The sequence below is a fragment of the Mastigoproctus giganteus genome, chromosome 6 (assembly GCF_048544385.1).
Source record: "Mastigoproctus giganteus isolate SK-2022 chromosome 6, ASM4854438v1, whole genome shotgun sequence".
Lineage (NCBI taxonomy): Eukaryota > Metazoa > Arthropoda > Arachnida > Uropygi > Thelyphonidae > Mastigoproctus > Mastigoproctus giganteus.
Window position 1 is genome coordinate 223,601,343 of NC_143580.1, and position 21,869 is coordinate 223,623,211.

Below are 21,869 nucleotides of genomic sequence, written 5' to 3' on the forward strand. Positions count from 1 at the left end.
AGAAGTTCAAGTCCAATGTTAACAAATATACCTTCTTTCGTCTTCTCAACCTCCAACACAAGCACAGTACTATACTATAGGTTCTAATACCTCTCGTGTTTGGGGTTTACATAAAAAAAAAAAAAAAGTAGCTATTTAGACGCTTTTACCCACCAATCTTCCTTGGATCATAATATCAAATAAAAATAATACAAACAAAATAAAATAAAGAAAGGCAAAGGAAGAACTGTATACCAGCTACAGTGCACCTGAATTTCAGTGGCAACAATGTTACACTTCCAATATTCCAATTATTCTCATACAAATATAAAAGTATTTCCATTTTTTCTTGTTATTTTAGTGAAGTTAACATGTACCACACTCCTTATAAAGATGAAATTTTGGTATTAAACTACACTGCTTCTCATGAATTTTTCCTTATTTGTAATCTTGTTATATTCATGATCAATATAATCAAGTTCAATTGTACATTAAATTATGGACTATGATGTACAAAATTAAAAACTATTTTACTAAGAATATGATATTTAATTCTCTATATATATATATAATGATTAATTTCATTGATTACATCATGTTTAATTTACATTTTAGTGACTATAATGTATTTTGTTGCATTATCATAAAAACTTACACTCCATAATGGTCCTGAAAACTCAATAGTAGAGAAGTTCACACAATGATTTCTTTGTTTAATATCTCTTTCCTCTTTAAATGCTGGATTCCTGATTATATCCAGATAAACAGTTCTGACCAATAAACAAGGATTTTCATTATTTGCCAACCATGATCTTGAAAGTAGCAGATGAAAAAGTTGGGAAAGGAATCTTTTGTCTGAGCTAGGAAAAAAAGGTAAATTTAGGTTTTCATATATAAAAAATATCTCAATAACCTGAACAGTTAGCTAATACTATGAATCAATATTAGAGTAAGGTAATGAAATTAATTCAAAAATTATTAAGCCTGTTAGTCATAACTGACATACTACAACAAGTGGGTTTACAAATGTGTACACCATAACCTTGATGTTGTGCTGTAAAAGTTATTTAACCTTGTATGTGATTGAGAAGAAAACTTTTATTTTCTTTTTGTAGGTTTATCTTGATATTTTATCATTTATATTATTAATATATGGTATTATGATGATGGATTTAATTTCATTTCTGTGGGCCCCTTTTGCACTAGGACTCTTCTGGAGTGATTTATTTTCATACTGAATGTGCCAAGGTGTTACAATGTGAAGTAGGAAAACATTAAATGCCAAAATTTTCACAAGCCTGTGAGAAAATTAAAACTAAATTCAACAGTAATTAAGACACAGATGCAATTAATTAAATGTACATACCTCAGCAAATGTGCAATAATATTTATTATTCTCTTTACAGCAAAAAGATATCCATGTATATAATTAAAATGCAATTCTTCAGAAGTATCTTCAGGAAGCATCCTAACAAGTTCCATTAATTTCATCTTAGTCTGCTGTGGTGCCAAAAATGTAGTAAAAGCTGTTGCAGCAAGTATTCTGATATTCCAGCGAGGACTTCCAAACATGCTTTCTAAAAGTGGAATAAATCCTTCGACCAAGAGTCTATTAAAAATAAAAGTAAACAATTATAATGTATGTGTAGATGTATATTCATGTTTATTTAAAATTTATGATTCTTTAAAACCATTTAACTGTCTGGTACTTGTAGAGAAGAAAACTTCATGTAAGAGGTATGTGTATTGTAAAGCAATTTGTTGTAAAATGTTTGGAATGATAACGGAGTGTAAAAAAAAAATTTAAATTATACAATAATTACTTCTAAAAGAGATAGCAACAGACATGGGAAATTTACAAATAGAGTTCAAATGCATAACATGGAGATGAATCAGTGTTTGAAAAAGAAAACATTAGTCAAAAACTGCATTTATTTTGTATAATTCTAACACAAACAGCACTGAAATATCAACTGTCTGGTATTTCAGTGCTATTTGAAGACAACTGCACATCATTTTCATCAGGACAAGTGCTTATACTAGCATGAAAGTATACACTTGTACAAGGGATGATCAAAAAGTACTGAGAATGAATCCATGAAAACAATCTTGTAGTTCTAGTTATTACAAAGCTTTCAGGAACATACAAATTCTTCCTTCGGATTTACGCTGAAGTGCCAGCATAGATTCCAAAAAGCACTGTAATTTTTTTATTTGATTTTTGTTTTTTTGTTAACAAAACAAAAACACAAAAAAGTCCAATCAAAGTGAAACACAACCTCCAAGCTACATGAAATTTAAAACTAAGCTGTTAATCACATTTACTATGATTACAAATCAAACTAATCTCTTCTACAAAATAATATTTGGTAGGCAGCTTCATATTACACATTAAGGAAAAATCTGCTTCTTCAGTTTGTGGCTTTCCACTTGACTTAATGATCACATAGTAAGGTCAATCAGCAAGTTTGATTAAGTATGATTGCTTGACTTAAATCAAGTGATACTGTCAGTTTAGATTGTTCTTACACGAATCAGTTATTAAATTCCCTAATGCACCATATTAATGTTTTATTTAGCTTGAATAATTTTAATCATCTTTTTTTCTAATTTGGACAGTGTTTCATCAGTAGGTTTATATAAAGTCTACTTCTTCAGCAGTGAGTTTGCTGAACATGTGTGAGCTCCAAGCAATAAGATTTACACTAGGGCTCTGTAGAGCAAGTTTTTTACATGGAAATTTTGAAGTTTATACATAAATGCTTTTAAATATTAATTTATCCTTATGTTCACTTGAATGAATCTATACTATCACTCCTTCTGATTCATGCTGTAGGACTAGCATAGATTCCCAGAACTTTGCGATTACAGTTTTTCTTTGTGTTAGGCTGGAAATGCATCAAATTTAATATTATTGTCATAAAATAAAATCAATTATAAAAAACAAAAAAAAAATTTGTTATTAATTTTTTTGATGTAATGATATTCTCTACATCTATTTACTTATCACTTGGTTTAATTTCATCAACTTGTGGATCTGAATTCTAGAAAACATCTTCAATTTTGGACTCAAACCAAACAACTGAGGCTAATACTTGTGATCCACCTCCAATTTCAAAACTATTTTCGAGCTTCCAATTATTAAAATTACATCTACCATTAGTTAAAAACACAGAAAAGAGATGGCAGCATGTAATGGAAGATTAAAATTCATATTGTCTGCTTCAAGCTTTCTTTCTCTCCAGAATCCAGAATCCACAACCTCACAATAAAATATTTAAGGGCAAAGGCCTCATGCTACAAGGTAGAATGACTAACACATACCTTATAGCATGAGGCCTTTGCCCTTAAATATTTTATAGTCTATATCACTGCCCACCATCAGGCATCTCTCATATTGTGAAGTTATACTCCATAACTGGGTTGTCACTATTGCACCAATGAGAAGCCAACAAGCTTTGAAACGGTGCCATCTGGGTGGTGGTATCCGCTGAGAATAAGTAACAGTAGTCTTCTCCGCTGGTGAAGAGTTACTTATTCGAGGTAGTACAATACCATGGGAACTCATGAAGCCATTCACAATATGAGATATAACCAAAACAATGCCAATTTAATTAATTAATTTAACTACTTGGGTGTGGTCTCCACAATCTTACTTATTTGATAATCCTTCTTTAGATTTTACTTCCATATTCCACCCATCTTCCTCACTTCAGCATTAACTTACCTTAGTTTTAGTATGTTTTTTGTTCACCTCCTTTCTCTAACACCAAGTGATCCTTGTGGTTTCCAAATTTAAATTTAAATCTTCTCAATTCCTTCTCATAAAATAATCTTTAATTTTTGTAAAGAATTTAATTTAAAGAAATTTATTTTAAACATCAGAATGCCAATATTGTATTAAAATTCATTTATGTAACTTCATAATGCAATCCTGTTGTAACCCTACAATTGCTAATTTGATTTCTTTCATGTTTGAACTTCCCGTATAGGCTGATGATGGGGTTCGGTTGAACCTCAAAATATCAACAAAGTTTTAAGTAAATTGATGTGATTCCATAAACATTTAAAACTCTATGACATGGTGTAACAACATTTTTAATTTCCTTTAAATCATAGTTAATTGTTTGTTTGTTTTCCTTGCTGGCAGAGTAATCTCCATTTGTGTATGCATTTGTTCAACATGCAATCAATGCCAGATTTAGGCAGTCTGTACCCTGTCACGTTTTTTTAATGGCCCTATAAATAGGGTCACAGGGCTCCTGGACCAACAGTAATTGTGATGGTCCAGGCCCCCATGACTTTGGGCAATAGTGCAACTGTACCTCTGCATTATGGTAAATTTGGCCTTGCATAGTATCATCAATAAATTTCATTAATGACCACACTACTATATTAATACTACATTTATTACATTTTAATACTCAAGATATGTTTAGAGAAATTTAATAAAATCCTTTTAAAAATTTTCACTCTTTTTAGTATCATGAAAAATAAGACTGAAGATTCCTTAAAAAAAAAAAAAAAAAAAACCCAGGTCTATTACTATTATTAAAAAAAATAAACAATAATTACCATGAAACCAATGCTGCAGTAAATTAATACCACTATCATCGTAGTATTACTTTTCTGTATTGGTTTTGTGGTAATTAGGATTTCTTTTTTTGCATAACAGTCTTGGAGATATAATCTTGTTTAAGCATTACATTATACTAGATGTACCCAGCATAACATATGCTATCTTTCTGATCATGACGTAAATAGTTCAATCTAGATCCTTCAGTCTTCACCATTCCTGTTTAGCGGTGATATAATTCTACAGCAGTCATCTCTGGGATATATGCATATGTAGAAAGTATAATTCTACAGCAGTCATCTCTGGGACTTGGTTTGGTTTGGATTTTATTGGCGTATTAGCAACTAAGGCTATAATGCGCCCATCTCTGGGACATATGCAGAGCAATATCCTGGCTTATTTGCCTCATTTGGATATAGCAGTGAGACCAAATGGTAAATCTGGCCATGTATTCTAAAACAGTAGGGACCATTTTCAGGCAATGATTTAATCTCTGTGCCCATTGATGTGAATGCCATTGCTGAGTTGTACTCTCGTATATGTTCTCTGTAGCTATTTTCTTCATGGTATCCCCTGTAAGCAGCTCTCGTAATAGAATAGGTGTCTCAGACAGTGAGTCAAGTGAAACCTTTCCAACTTGACAGCATTTAGTGTTTTTATTCGATGAGTTTAACTCGTGTCCCAAATATCTTGCATTGTAATACTCACAGTGGTAACACATATTTCCTATGTCATGCTTTCCACATTAATTACAGCTTATTCGCATCCAGTACTTCTATTTGATTAGTCCTAGAGCATTTCACCCATCTTCTCATTTCCAATCTTGCTTCTCTTTCTTCAATGTTTTCTGTCCGTCTTCATAGTCATAGAGTCTCTCTTAGTCTATTAGATCTCTCCTCTAATGTTTCATTAGCATATTTTTTTACATTTTCTCAAAGTTCTTACACACTGTTCAGCCATTTTTACACTTCTTAAAACTTAGAACGGTTTATTAAAATTGAAGACAGATAAAATAAACATACATCGATAGCGTTCAGGCATAGGTTGCCTTTCTTCAGTTGAAAAACGCTAGTACAAAAATTAATAAAGAATGCCCGGTATGGTGGTCATGCAAGGTGAATGAGTGCTGGCAACAATTAGCAGTTGAAAATTTGGGCAGCATACCTAAGCGTTTTATATATATAGATAGGTATATTACATCGCTCATTAGGGCTATTTCCTCTAAAAAGCACTGCAGTGGGAGTTTACTGTATATTTATGTATGTACTGTTGAATGGGTAGAGAATATTCAATAATTATTATTACCTTCCACTCTCATCAATGTTGTGTGCAGGACTTAGCCGTGCTAAAAATGATAATAATGGAATCAATTCTGGACATTGTTGGCCTCTGTTATGTTGTGCAACTGAATCAGTCAAGTGATTCAAGAGATAACTATGAAGGTATGGATGGTGAGTAAATAGCTCAACTGGGCTGATTGAATTATGTTCTGAATCTTCTTCTTTCACTTTCTTGGAACCCAAAAGTCGAGATACAACAGCTCCTAAAATGACAAAAGTAAAGCACTGGTATTATACTTGTCCTAATGAACAATATTAACAAGTCTTATTAAAATATTTACATATTTTATAGTTATTATATGAAACAATGTCACATGAAAGCCTGTACCTGTTCCATGCTTTTTCCTTTTGATCAATTATGTCTTTCAGCTTTTTTGCCATTCTTTTTGGCATCTTTCTTTTACAATACTTCTCAACTGGAGCAAATGTGCTTGTGGCCTCCAGCATAAAGCCCTTAAACACTTCCCATAATGCATTAGTATCAAAATAGCATATACTAATAACTCCAGTTAAGCGTTTGGGTGTGTGTCTTTTTTTTTTTTAGAGCTCAAGAAATACCTCAGTCAATTGTAGCACTCCCCAATTCTCTAATTAAAATGCTGATCTTTTATTTAACCATTCAAATTTTTTTGGAAACCACATATATTATGACGTTATGATCACTACCCACTATCAGTTCCTGAACTAACATTTTTGATACTACTTAAATCCTTGAGAAATTGAATATTTTGATCAAGGATGTTTGACTCCCTTGTGCCTTCCCTGTGATTAGCATTAGCATAGGCATATGATGCAAGAAAGCAAGCTTATGCAGCATCAACCTTAAAAAAAAAAAAAAAAAAAAAAATGCTCCCATTTCGCCCTTCCGTTCAATGCAAATACCTGTCCAGCTAAGCCCTAAATTTATTTAGGCTATCAACTTCCACAACAAAGGATGGAAGTCTGTTCCACCAACCAATTACAGTGTCATTAGTGCTGGCTAAAGGCAAACTTCCACACATCTATCCTACATCTGTCTTTCCTCAATTTGAATTTATGCCCTCTCAGGTGATTATTCTGAGCAACAGGAAGAATCCCATCTGCATTGAGTATGCTCAAACCATTCAAGGCTTTATATACCTCAATCAGATCACCTCGCTGGTGCCTAGTCTCCAGACACTGTAATTTACAAAATTTAAGTCTTTCTTCATAAGAGCAACACCCTTTGTTCCATTCACTAATCTTGTTGCCCTTCTCTGTACTCGTTCCAACAGCTCTACATCCTTCTTAAAATGAGTCCTCCAGACCTGTATACAGTACTCAAGGTGTGGCCTGTCAGTGTAGTACCACAGAGTTGATACGTTACTCTGGGGTTACTGCTTCCCATATGTAGTACTTTACATTTGTCAATGTTAAACTTCATTTGCCACCTCTCAGCCCATCTGCTCAACTTTTCTAGATCCTGTTGCAGCAGCGTACTGTCATTAGTGTCCTTAACAACCCTGCCAATCTTTGTATCGTCTGCAAACTTGGACATTAAGCTTGATATACCATCATCAATATCATTTATAAATACAGAAAACAACATCATCATCATCATCATCAGCCATTTTCAATCCACTGCAGGATGAAGGCCTCTCCAGCAACTTTCCAGTTCCTTCTGTTTTGAGCACTGGCCATCCATTTACTACTCAAAAACTCATGAATTTCATCTATCCATCTCCACCTTTGTCTTCCAGGTTTTCTTCTAGCTCCTCTTGGGTACCATTCTGTTATTTTCTTAGTCCATCTGTCATCATGTCTTCGAGCTATGTGTCCTGCCCAAGACCATTTTAGTTCTTTAGTTTTGATAAGAATGTCCTTTACTTGAGTTTGCTGCCTAATCCATGTGTTTCTCTTCTTATCTAACAGTCTGATTCCCAATATAATTCGTTCCATTCTTCGCTGTGTAGTTCTTAGCTTCTCTTCCATTCTTTTGGTGAGTGCCCAAGTTTCACTTCCATAAGTCATGGTGGGGAGTGTACATTGATTCATTATTTTACGTTTCAGACAAACTGGGATATTGCTCTTCAGTATGTGACTATATTTCCTGAATGCTATCCATCCAAAATTTATTCTTCTCTTGACTTCCAGCCATTTATCATTATTACAGCTAATAACTTGTCCCAGATAAGTATATGACTCCCACCTTTTCAATTACTGCTCCTTCAATCATTATTTCTCTTTCTGTGGCATACTTGTTCATCATTACTTTTGTTTTAGCCATATTCATCTTTAGTCCAAAATCCTTACTAACTGTGCATAACTGATTAAGATTTTCCTCTAATTCTTTGGGATCGTGGCTTATGACCACAATGTCATCTGCAAATCGTAAATGGTTTAGGTACTCTCCGTTCACATTGACTCCTTTCTGCGACCAGTCTAATCTTCTGAAAGCTTCCTCAAGGGCAGCAGTAAACAGCTTCGGAGATATTGTGTCTCCTTGTCGAACTCCTTTCTCGATTTTAAATTTCCTACTGTCTTTGTCTAGTCTAATAAAGGATGTAGCACTCTCATATATTTTCTTCAAAATCATAATATATGGAGTATCTATGCCTTGTCTTTCTAGTGCCCGAAACATTGCCTTATGCTGTATGGAGTCAAATGCCTTTTCATAATCCACAAATGCCAGGCATAATGGTGTTTTATATTCATTTGCTTTCTCCATTAGCTGTGATATTACGTGAAGGTGATCCATAGTTGAGAATCCTGTCCTAAAGCCAGCTTGCTCTTTCGGTTCATTCTCATCAAGTATTCTTTCTAATCTGTTAGTAATGACCCTTGTGAACAACTTGTAGATTAGGGATAACAAGCTAATTGGTCTATAATTTCCAATTTCTGATTTATCTCCTTTCTTATGCAGCAAAACTATGATTGCATTATTCCACTGCTTAGGCATCACACCTTTTCTAATGCACTTTGTGAAGAGCCTTGCCAGTTTTTGTGTTATGTCTCTTCCTCCCAATTTTAACAACTCTACAGTAACTTCATCTTCCCCCGGGGCTTTCCGATTTTTCATTTTCTTCAATGCATGTTCTACCTCATCAGGAAGAATATCAGGTATGTCGTATGTGTTGCTACTTTGCAATCCATCTTCCCCACTGCTGGTATCATTCCCTCGCTCCTTGTATAATTCTCTATAGTAGTCTTCTGCTATTTGAATTATGCCTTCTCTGCTGTTTATAAGTACACCATCGCTATTCTTCAGTTTCAGTATCATTTGTCTTTCTGTATTACTGCTCATGGCTGCTGATTTAAATCCTTTGTTTTCCCTTAATGCTTGTTCTACTTTTCTTGTGTTAAATCTTCTTATGTCCTCTCTGAGTCTCTTTCTAATGGCTTTGCATAACTCAGTATACTCAATTTTCTCCCTGTCAGTGTTTTTCTTGCTCTTCATTTGTCGTCTTTGGTTCATCATGACAAGTGTTTCTTGACTAATTTTTTCTTCTTTGGATTTCTGTTTCCCTATAGGTTTCTTGGGCTTTATCACTTTCAGAAAGTTGTAATATTCCTCGTCGATATCTTGGTCCTGAGCAGTCTGCAGAAGCTCAAACTTGTTCTTAAGTTCCAGTACATACTGCTTTTTCTCCTCCTCTGTTATTTCAAAGACCTTTGTATTATTTACTCGAGTCAGTTTTTTCCTTTCCTTTCCTACATCTATATCAAGTGTACATCTTACCATTCTGTGATCACTTCCAACATTTACCTTATTCAGGACGGTAACATCATTCACAATATATCTTCTGTTAGTGAGGATGAAGTCGATTTCATTAGTTGTTAATCCATTTGGACTCTTCCATGTCCACTTTCTGTTCACCCTTTTCTTGAAAAAAGTGTTCATTACTGACATTCCTTGAGATTCTGCAAATTCCACAAGTCTTTCATCTCTTTTATTTCTTTCACCAATTCCAAAATTTCCTATAGTTCCTCTTTCTGCACTGTTTTGCCTTTTTCCAACCTTAGCATTGAAGTCCCCCATAATAATAGTGTAGTGGGTTTTCTGCTCATCTAGAAGACTCTCAATTTCAGTGTACATTTCTTCAACCTCTTCATCATCATGGCTCGATGTTGGTGCATAAATCATTATAATCTTTAGCTTGTACCTCTTAGAAATCTCGAGTATTAGTCTTGACACCCTTGGTGATGTACTTTTGAATTCCAAAATGTTGTTTTTAAAATCTTTATGGACCAGAAACCCAACTCTACCTTCACTCCTTTCACTGTTTCCATTGGTGTAAAGCAGATTTCCACTTGATAAACTTATAAGTGATTCATTTCTTCTTCTTGTTTCAGCCAAACCGATGATATTCCAATTCACATTTTCTAATTCCTTTTCCAGCTCTAATATCCTGTCTTCACCGATGAGTGATCGTACGTTATAACAGGCCAAGTTCAATTTCCGTGCATGGCAGCCTGGTCGTACCCAGAGATTCTTAGCACCCTCTGCTTCCACTCTGATCCTCTCGCTGCCGTAAGAGGGAGAGTGAAAGCTGCTGGGGACTGAGGGCCATTTGTATTGTTGTGCTCTCATTGCTGGAGGGTTTGGTCTTTTCCTCTTCACGCTGACCACGCGTCTTGAAGAGAACCACTCTACACGTTCGTTGCCACCTAAGTGACGTAACAGGGCTTACCATCGAGAAGGTGTGCATGAGTGGATTTTAGGGAGGCAGGCCAACCGGACTTCTCCTAAATCTTCTGTAATAGAGAGATATAGGATCCATCAGTGTTTTAGGCTGAGTGTCTGATAACACACAGGATACCTGTTCCCCTCTAAGCCCCGAAAACAACAATGGGGACCCAACACTGACCCCCCGAGGGACTCACTAATAACGTTAGTCCACAATGAGCAGTGTGAAATAAGTGGCAGCCATCCAGCTGATTCAAGAAAATATTCCCACCTCCCACTACATATAAGGTATAAGGTATGTTCGTGTCGGACGGTACCTGGGATTTCTCCCATCTCCGCGTGTGTTTCGCTGTATTGAGGACAGTACACTGTCAAGCTAGAGACTTGAAAGTGTGTGGGCCTTGTCTGTGCAGTGTGATATGTTGTGCCCATTGTTTATCCAGCTTATTGGCCGCCAGGCCCCTAGTGGGGCCCAACGTTGCCCATACCCTGCCACGTGGAGGCTAGCCGGGTGTATCCAGTATCACAACAAATTGCTCTGGCAGGTCCTGCCAACTAGTTTCCTGGGATTTCAGTGGCTAGGACCTATTTAAAAAAAAAAAAAAATTGCATTTGACATTAATGCTTAATGGGATTGCTGTTAGGAAATCACTGGTTGGGGTTGAACGCTAAAGAGATGTGTTAAAGGCCAAATAGGTCGGGCAAAATTTTGATGTTATTAAATTTAGACATGTGAGGCTATACGCTAGCTAATAGTGTTAGTTGTCTTAGAGATTTACAGGAAACCGGTAGAATTTAGATGTTGATTAGAATTTGGCGGCATTGTTAAGGGTGTACTTCGGTTGATTTAGTTAGAGAGGGAGGGAGACTGAAGACTGGGGGAAAACAGATAGAAGAATAGGGACGATAGAGTAGGCATCCCCAAAGAGATCAGTGGAGACAAGCCCCACCAGGCGAAGTATGGGGGGTAGGCAGGGAGGAGAGGAGACAGAGATCTGTCTCCTCCCTCCCCTGCCTGGGGATGGGGTTTTAAAGGGAACCAGGTTAGAGTACCCAGTTCAGATCGCCGTTGGCAGCAAAGCCGCAGAATGTCTTCATTGGTGTCATGTCCAAGGAGTGTCGAATCCGGTATGAGGGTTAATCTGCCCATCCCGCTCCAGGGGTGGGATATGTTAGCTGGCAGTGGGGAACCCACCAGGCAAGGGGGTGGGAGAGACACACATTTACTTCATTCATAATCAGCATTCTCACTCTACTTGCATTCTTTTTTATTTTATTTTATTTATTATTATTATTATTTTATTTTATTTATTTATTTTTTTTTAATACTTTTTTCTTATTTTATAATTTTTTTCCAAGTTTTTTTTATATATATATATATATATATATATATATATATATATATATATATATATATATATATATTTTTTTTTTTTTCCCCACTCATTCATCTTTTTCTCACACACCAGGAGGGGTTGCAATGATGTGTAGTGTAAATTTAAATGCTAATTAAAACTAAGGTTAGTGTGTACTTAACTATAGCATTTATGGTTTGTGTTCTTTTTCTCATATGCTTACACTTTTATTCATTCTTCTAGCTCTCATCTCATTTATTCGACTCTTACTTTCTGCACTGCACTCTCTGGGCACCGCAACTTACTGTTATTCTTCAGTTGTGGTGCAGGGCTAGCCACAAGTTTTTTTTTTTTTTTTTTTGTAGGCCAGGGGAGAATGCAGTGATAGTGTTTATGTGGTTAGTAAATGTTTGTTAGTACAGTATATATAAAGTGATGTAAGTTATTTTTAACTTTGTATTCTTTCGGCCAATTACATTTGCTCTTCCACTCATTCCCATTTACTCTCTCTTTCCCTCATGCTAGGTCACTCTTTCTTTCACCAAAACTGCCATTTATTCCCTTTTACCATAATTCCTAGTTCACTCAGTTCCCAGCCTATTCATTGTCTTTCATTCTCATTCATTCATACTACATTGCATCCCTTTGCTACTAGCCTACTGATATTTTTCAGCTAATCTGCTCCCTGTACATCTCCCTCCCCTACGTGGTTACTTATTTGGCATGGGGCCCCAGGTTCCTACACATGGCAGGGTAAGCCTGGGGCGGTTTGTCATGTCAGGTTTCTGTCAGGGTGCAGAATACTGCTATCCTGACAGTTTTTAAGTCATCGTCTGGGCGTGGTGGGAAACTTGGGCAATTTTACTATTGATTATTGTTTAATTGTTGGAGGGCTGAATTGCCATTCTTTGCATTGCTCTGCGCATTTCAAATACTTTCTGTGTGAAAGATGTAAAAGCTTTATAATTTTGCTCTTCTATGATGAACAGATGTTCTTCTCCCCTGGGAACAGGACCAATCTGTGCTATTAGCTCTGTTCTGGGGATGTCATATATTATACATTCATATAGAATGTGTGCCCAGTCTTCACTTTCACCACAGGTGCAGTTTGAGTCATCGGTCAGGCCTAAGGAGGCTAGTTTTGCCTTTAGGGAGCCGTGACCTGTCAATATAAATGTAGTAAAAAGTCCAGGGGCATACCACTTAGGTGGCTTTGGGCTAACCACTGACACCTGTGGCAGAAACCGTTTAGTAACCAGACCTCTGGTTTCCTGCTCCCACTTTGTTTGCCATAGCTTGTGGAGCTTTGTGGCTATTCTTTTTCTTTCATCATTGAAGGTGTTGGCTGTGTCAAGGGCTAACCCCAGAAATTCTGTGGGTATGCCCTTTTTAAATCTATAATATAAGCCTCTTTTGGCTACTTCCAGGTAAAGTGAGAGAGTTCCGGCCAGCAACTGTAGTGCAGGTGTGTTTACTGTGCGACATGCTCTCGTAATTGTGAGTAGTATTGTCCTTTGTATCGATTCTAATTCATTCCTATTTCTTACTATGGCCGAGCGGATGAACCACGCACCGGCTCCATAGGTGATAACAGGTAGGAACATTGTACGGTATATGATTGCCAGGGTCTTTCTTTTGAGTTCCCAGTCTGCTCGACTGATCCTGGCAATCATACCTGCATAATTTCTCACTTTCTTCGCCAAGTAGATCAAATGGGGGTAAAAAGTTAATTTTGAATCAAAGAGCACTCCAAGATATTTTAGTTCTGTTACCATTTTTATAGTGGTTGTGTTAATTTTGATTTGTGGACGTCTTCTTATGTCCAAATTGCCTTTTAGAAGTATTTATTTGGTTTTTTTCAGGCGATATTTTGAGCATGTGCATTTGTGCTCACTCCTGCAGCTGTAAGAGGGCGGCATTTGATCTTTGCTCTACAACCACTCATGAGTTACCTTTTACAAGGAAAATCATGTCATCTGCAAAGGCCAGGCTTTCCACGGGGCCCAGATCCAAGGCCAGAAATTCGTCCAGAACAACGTTCCAAAAGAAAGGGCCAAGGATTGAACCCTGCGGGCAGCCTTTATTCACAGGGCGTGTCAATTCCTGGAACCTTGTGGGTACTGAGACACTTCTGTCTGTAAGGTAGCTGTTTATTACCTTATAGAGGTTTTGTGGGGCATTTGCCTGGCAAAGTCTCCTAAGGACACTACGCCACCAGAGTGAGTCAAATGCCCCAGCAAAGTCAATGGAGATTGCCAGCATATATTTCTCCTCTGTGTTTTTAACTGTTGTCAGTAGGTGGTGCATGGCATCATCCGTAGAATTGCCCTGCTTAAAACCGTACTGATTGTTGGAATGCAAACCTGCTTCTGTGTAATATTGAGCTAATCTGCTATATATTAGTCTTTCATATATTTTCCCTAGTACAGGGAGTAGGGCTATTGGTCTATATGATTTGGGATCAGTAGGGAGTTTTTCAGGGTTTTTGAGGTTTAATCTTAACACAGCTTGTTTCCATATTTTTGGGAATATACCTTCTGTCATACAGTTATTATATAGTGCTATTTCCGCTAATTTTTTGATAATCTCAACCTCTAAGAGGTCAAAACCTGGGCATTTATTGTTTTTGGTTTTAGATAGTGCTATTTCTAAGTCTTGTACAGTGAACAGAGGTTCAATATTAGTATTGTCATATTCAGTGTTTTCTTTTATAATGTCTAGCTGGGTGGGGGAATGATTTCCAGTTTCAGTCTGAATGATACTGTCTAGGATGTTATTTACAGAATCCACCCAACACAGGGTTGGGGTTCCATCTGGTTTGACAGTAGTTTCTAAGACATCTCCTCTTGGCAGCTTGTTGGTCACTATTCTGTAGACAACTCCCCAGTGGTTATTGTTTCCAGTAGTTCCCACCAAGTGCCTCCAGCATTCCTTTTTCTTGTCTCTTATGAGACAAGAAAATGAGAGTTCTATAAGAATCTAAGAAAATGAGAGTTCCTGAGGGTTCTATAAGAATCTCTCAGTGCGTCCACCTCATTTTGTGGCCAAGATGTTCTAGCTCTTTGAAAATGTCTTCTCGCTTGGTGTACCCTACTTCTGAGTATAGTCAGTTCGGGGCACCACCAGGAAACTGTCTGCTTCCTCGGTTTTTTCCGTGGGATAGACAGGGTTGCTGTTTTTGTTAAAATGTTTGTCATAGTCAGTGCTTGCTCGTTCGGGCTACAGTTGCCTGATCTAGACCACTCATTTTTCCTGTTTTTGCAGCTCAGCTGCTGTATGTTCTGCAAAAATCTGCCAGTGTGCCTTTTTTAAGGTTATAACTTTTGACATCCAACAGAGAGTGTTGGGTTGTTTGTAATTGCCTGTTTAGTTTGAAGGAAATGGCTCTGTGATCTGATGTGGTACAGGCTGGCTGGACACACCAGTCTGTGATTTTATAAGCTATTGAATTGGTGGCAAGAGTAACATCAATGTCACTCTCCCACATGGTACTGCTAAAAGTTGGGAGGTTATTTGGTTGGTTTAGCACTTGAAAGGGTGAGGTGGCTATATAGTCTGAAAGTATCTGGCCGTTGTGTGCGCCTGCTCTGTCTTCCGTACGGCTATGCCATAAGGGTGACCGGCAGTTGACATCAGCACACACTATGATATTTGCAGTAGGTAGCAAGTTTGTGACTACTTGTAGGTATTCAATAGTTGGATTTATATCTTCACCTGGTCTGGAATATAGTGAAATAATGTAAAACTGTCCTACAGCACTGGTGATATGGGCACACACTCCCACTGGGGAGCAGAGGTGACCCACCTTTGTGACTGTAAGGTCAGTATTTTTAACTACTATTGCTGTAGAAGAGACACCGGAGTGTATTCTATTATTTTATAGCCTCTTGGGTATCCCACTACATATACTGCATGTCCACAATTTCCAATCTATAAAAGAAAAATTAAAGTCACCCAAAATGATACATTCACTCTTGTTTGTTCACTCAAGTAGCCTAAAGAGTTTTTTATTATACTCTTCAGAATTGCTTGGCCTATAACACACTCACACTATCATCTCACATCACATGAACTCAATATTTGCATGGACTTCAGGCTCTGGAAACTGTCCTGTTTTTTTCAAGCATTTTTTGATAAGAAGCGTAATCGCCGCTCTCCCCCCCCCAACCTTAACTCGTCTCTCCTGAACATTCTGTACCCACTGAAATGAAATTCATCATCCTCTATTTCAGTATGGTACCACGTTTCAGTTATTCCTACAATGCCATTGGTTGATGTGACCTAAAACTCAAGTTCACTCATCTTATTTACAACACACTTAGTGTTACTATACAGAAAGGTTAAATTTTGCAGTTAACTAGAATAGGCCAAAATGAAACAACTTTTCTCCCTTTCCCTCAAGTCTTGAATTAATATTTAAATAAATATTACAATAATTGTTATTATTTTAAGAACTGATGAAAAACTGATGAACATTATGAAAAATTAATAATGAAATTAATTTTTCATAATAATGAAAAATATACATTTTTTGGTACAAACAAACTCAATTTTAATTTAAGTCAATATAAAAAAATAAAACACATTCTGTAATTAATTTAATCATATAAGAAAATATGTTCTTTAGTTTCTTCATTTAAATTTTCCACAAAGAGAATCTTATAAACAAAACACCTTTTTACAACTTTATGTTATATGTTTAATTTCCCAGATATTGACTGGAATTTGGGGGCTGGTCACACACACTAGCAAGGCTTTTGTGGATTTATTGGATGACTGTTTTCTACATCAGCATGTTCGGGAGGCAATTAGAGGGAGTAATTTGATTTGATTATCAGTAGTGATTCTTCATGCATTAAGAATCTGCAGGTAAATGAACCACTAGGTAGCAGTGATCACAGTGTGCTGAAGTGGGATTTACTCAAAGAGGTAACTACCATTAGGGGTAAAGGGAAGGGTTATTGCTTTCGTAAAGGCGACTACGATGGACTGAGACAGTATTTAAATTCTATACAGTGGGACCAACTGATGATGTTACCAACAGCAAATTCAAAATGGGAAGCATTCAAAGAACTTATCTTGGAAGCTACTAGGCTTTACATACCAACTAAGAAATATTGTTCAAGGTTTAGACCTAAGTGGATGTCAGATGAACTAATGAGACATATGGCAGAGAAGAAAAATGCATGGGATACTTACAAATTAACACGTGACACAGAAGCCTATGATAGATACAAGTTGATCTGTAACCAAGTTACAAAGGAGGTTAGGCGGCCGAAGGCAGATTACGAGAAATCTTTGGCAACAGATGCAAAGAAAAACAGCAAAGAGTTCTTTACTTATGTAAACTCTAGAAGGAAGGGGATGAATCAGATTGGTCCACTTGATATCGATGGGTCAACTGTTGATGATCCTGCTCAGGTAGCTAACAAACTAAATGAAAATTTTGCATCGACATTCACACATGAGGAGTTATTCAGCGAGGGGAATGCCAGAGGTGTATTCAACTCTGGCAGTAAGCTAGAGAATCTTGTAATAACTGAGAGTAAAGTGGAGGAGAAATTGTTGAAGATAAATACAAGAAAGGCACCTGGGGTGGATGGGATCTATCCAGTTATATTAAAGGAGGCAGCAAAGGAAGTAAGCTAACCCTTAGCCATAATTATGAGAGCTTCCTTGGACTCAGGGGAAGTACCCATGGACTGGAGATGTGCAAATGTGACCCCAATTCACAAAGGAGGATCAAAGGGCGACACAAGTAATTATAGACCTGTTAGTTTAACTTCTGTTCCCGGAAAATTAATGGAGGCACTGGTTAAAGAAGCACTGCAGGATCATCTAGAAAAGACTTCAGTTATAGCTCAGACACTGCATGGTTTTGTTAAGGGGAAGTCTTGCCTGACTAATTTGATTGGATACTATGATGCAGTCACAAAAGAACTGAATGCAGGGAATAACTTTGATATTATATACTTGGATCTTAGAAAGGCTTTTGATACTGTTGCACATGGAAGACTGCTGCACAAATTGGAGCAGTGTGGCACTGGAGGCAAATTGCTGGTATGGATAAAGGGGTGGTTGAGGGGGAGAAGACAGAGAGTGGTAACCGATGGACACTGCTCATTGTGGACTAATGTTATTAGTGGAGTCCCTCAGGGTTCAGTATTGGGTCCATTATTGTTTTCTGTATTTATAAATGATATTGATGATGGTATATCAAGCTTAATGTCCAAGTTTGCAGACGATACGAACGTTGGCAGGGTTGTCAAGGAAACTACTGACACTATGCTACTGCAACAGGATCTGGAAAGGTTGAGCAGATGGGCTGAGAGGTGGCAAATGAAGTTTAACATTGACAAACGTAAAGTACTACATATGGGAAACAGCAACCCCAGAGCAACGTATCAACTCTGTGGTACTACACTGACAGTGGTAGAGAATGAAAGGGACCTGGGGGTAGTTGTGCAGGCAGATATGAAGTTTTCTGAGTGCAGACAGGCTGCAAGAGTAGCTCATGGTGTATTGTCGATGATATATAGGAATTTTTCTAGCAGGGATAAGGAGGTGATTATTTCCTTGTATAAGGCAATGGTCAGGCCACACCTAGAGTACTGTATACAGGTCTGGAGGCCTCATTTCAAGAAGGATGTAGAGATGCTAGAACAAGTACAGAGAAGGGCAACAAGATTAGTGAATGGAACAAAGGGGTGTTCTTACGAAGAAAGGCTTAAGTTTTGCAAATTACAGTGTCTGGAGACTAGGCACCAGCGAGGTGATCTGATAGAGGTGCATAAAGCCTTGAATGGTTTGAGTGTGCTCAATGCTGATGGGATTCTCCCTCTTGCTTAGAATAATCACCTGAGAGGGCATAAATTCAAATTGAGGAAAGACGGATGTAGGATAGACATGAGGAAATTTGCCTTTAGCCAGCGGGTGGTTGGTTGGTGGAACAGACTTCCATCCCTTGTCGTGGAAGTTGATAGCCTAAATAAGTTTAAGGCTCAGCTGGACAGGTATTTCGAACGAACAGAGGGGTGAAGTGGAAGTGGTTATTTTTTATTTATTTTTTTGGCTGATGCTGCATAAGCTTGCTTTCTTGCATCAAATGCCTCTACTAATGCTAATGCTAATGTATCCAGCAGCTTCCAGTGGAAAGGTGAATCTCCCAACTTTCTGTTTAATCAGAGAGTAATATATTTTTTAAAGTCATGCAGTGTACCACTATGATTATGACATCGGTTTGCCTATTTCATATTAAAATGGAATTTATGTTTGAATTAAATTCTATAATGTTGTCAATGAATGTATGGCTCTCTGAATGAAAAAAACAAAGATACACTGAAAACTGCCCTTTGGTTATTTTGTTAGTGGTTATGTTTTTGTATATAAAAAAATAAGGCATTCCCAATGCATGCAGAATATATGAATAAAACAATACATTTTCAAATATTTACACTTACTGTTCCAGATTTACCAAAAAACCAAGATGAAACCATATTAAAATATATTTTATTATTATTATTATTATTATTATTATTATTAATATCCATATGATGCAAGGAATCCTGAGGCTCATGCTGCACCAGGAAAAAAAAAAAAAGTTCCCGAGTAACCCTGAGTTACCCTGAGAGAGAGAGAGAGAGAGAGAGAGAGAGAGAGAGAGAGAGAGAAAGTAAGAATGATGATATCCAGATGATATCCAAGAAAGAGAAGAATGATGATATCCAGCTCTGGACCCTGGGTGTGCCAAGCCCATACTCACCAGATGTGAGCCCCCGGGGTTAAATTTATTGCCACTTACCAAGGCAAGGCAGAGATCCCTCTTCCCTCTGTCTTCTCTTGAAGCATTTGGTTTGGTTAAAAGTGACTGATCTGGAAATTATTCCTCCTTTCCCCTCCCCCCTTTTTTACCACAATGGCCAATGCCGTTTTCACATGTTGGTTGACCTGAAATTTTTTTCTGCGCGGAACATTATTTTCACAAATAACACAAAAAGACAACACTGCTATCTGTAGTGAACCTGATTGATTGGCATGATTGGCAATCTGTGATTTGATAAGTTGATTACCAGAACAATCAACTAGACAGTAGGTGGTTGACTTTTGGAACAAATTTCCATCTGGTATTGTAGAAGTGAGTAATTATAAGCTTGATTTCTTGCATCATTTCCTATTACTAATACTAGAAGTTTAGTAGCAGATTTTATTTTTCAAATTGAACAAAAGCTTGAACTGCTTATTCTGTAATTTTTTTTAAAAGCAAAACTGAACTGTTATGTCACACATTCAAAGAATATACTCTCATCTAATATCATTAATGGTAAGAGAATTAAAGTAAAATGCCACTGGCATGTTTTTCCAGGATAACTGAAATCTTTTCCTATGCTAATGTTATTGTAATGTTTTCAATGACTGAAATCACTTTTTGAAGTCAAATGTCTAAAAACTGATAAAATTAACTAAATATGCAATACAGTATTATTAGTAGTAATTGTGTTATATGTACTAATGATTAAAAATGGCAGATGTTTATTTTTTTATTTATTTATTTTTCCATTTTGTTGTCCATATTCCCCACCTCAGACACAAAAGCAGCCCCCAGCCGAACAAAGGTCGGGAAACACTGCCCCAAAGGACCGGTCACAGCCAAAATGCTACAACAGGCCCCCAAACATTCAAGATTTACCCCCCTACAGATCAAAATGTATAAAGGGTATAAATATCATCATATATTATACATTTTAATCTAACTTTTTAATTCAAAATTATACATTACGATGTATAATTAAATATTATCATGTATAAAATTATAATTAAAATTATACATTTTAATGTATTATTATAAATATCATTAGTAGACTTGGATATCTACTGATGATATTTATGAACTGATAATATTTTTTCATTTTTTTTTGCAAACTTTATACTGTCTGCAAAATTTATTTGGAGACAGTACATTAATCTTTTAAGTTTTATAAAATTAGTAAAATTTCAATAATAGTTAACAGTGTCATTTTATACAGTTTAAAACATTTCTATTTTGCCAAAACCTGAAACGTCAGATGTAAAATACTATCATGGTCTTGCAAGATTCATATATTGTCAGTGGAACAAAAATAGCACCATACTAGTACACAACTTGTACAATGCACTACACTGTCAATGCAACAAAAATAGCACCATATATACAACTTGTGTGATGCACTAAAATAGAAAAATAAATAAATACAAGTTTCAGTAACTGTTAAGGGTTTATAGTTCATCGTTGATCAGAAAGTAATATAAGTTTTACGACAATTCTTGGACTTTTTTCTACACTTTTTTTTTGCTTTGCAATTGCCACATTATTATATATTTACTTATCATAATTAGTGAATTAATAACCCTTCAACAGTCAGTGAAACGAAATTTTTTTTGCCATTTTAATTTCACTAACAAAAAAAAAAAAAAAAAAAACCCTAAAATATTTAATTCTTTTGAGCTTTCAGCATAAAAAAGAAACAATATTTGAAATTTAAAAAAAGATTACATATTTCTTTTTGTCAATTCATTTATCATGAAAATTATATATTTTGAGATTTACTGATTTTTTCTATAAAAATATCAATAAATTTCAAAATTTATTGATCTTACAGATTATATAAAATAAACGGATTTGCGGTCAGAAAATTTACAGAGAAAAATCCTAAAACATTTTCATGATATAATATATGATTTTCATTATCATGAAAATTATCATGTTTTGAGATTTAATGATTATTTCTATTAAAAAAAATAAAATTTCGAAATTTATTGATTTTATAGATTCTATAAAAAAAAACGGATTTATGTGGAAAAGTTCAGATAATTTAAAGAGAAAGATCCTAAAACATTTTAATCTGTAATGAAATAAATCCAAAACATTCAAAGACTATGCAACACTTCAGCTACGACCAGTCCCCCGGGGCAGTGCCCCCGAACCCCCATTCAGATAC

The 21,869-nt window shown here is 36.2% G+C and overlaps 1 protein-coding gene across 1 annotated transcript in view; it reads right to left on the reverse strand.

Moving 5' to 3' along the window:
- The window catches only part of LOC150085022 (tRNA (32-2'-O)-methyltransferase regulator THADA-like), a 177,228-nt gene that overhangs the window by 63,700 nt on the left and 91,659 nt on the right, over positions 1 to 21,869 (reverse strand). The window contains exons 16-18 of the mRNA XM_090376437.1: positions 5,861 to 6,098; positions 1,346 to 1,588; positions 635 to 839 (exon numbers count right to left, since the gene is read on the reverse strand). Of these exons, the coding sequence (XP_090232563.1) occupies positions 635 to 839; positions 1,346 to 1,588; positions 5,861 to 6,098 (686 nt within the window). The remainder of the gene's footprint in view (positions 1 to 634; positions 840 to 1,345; positions 1,589 to 5,860; positions 6,099 to 21,869) is intronic.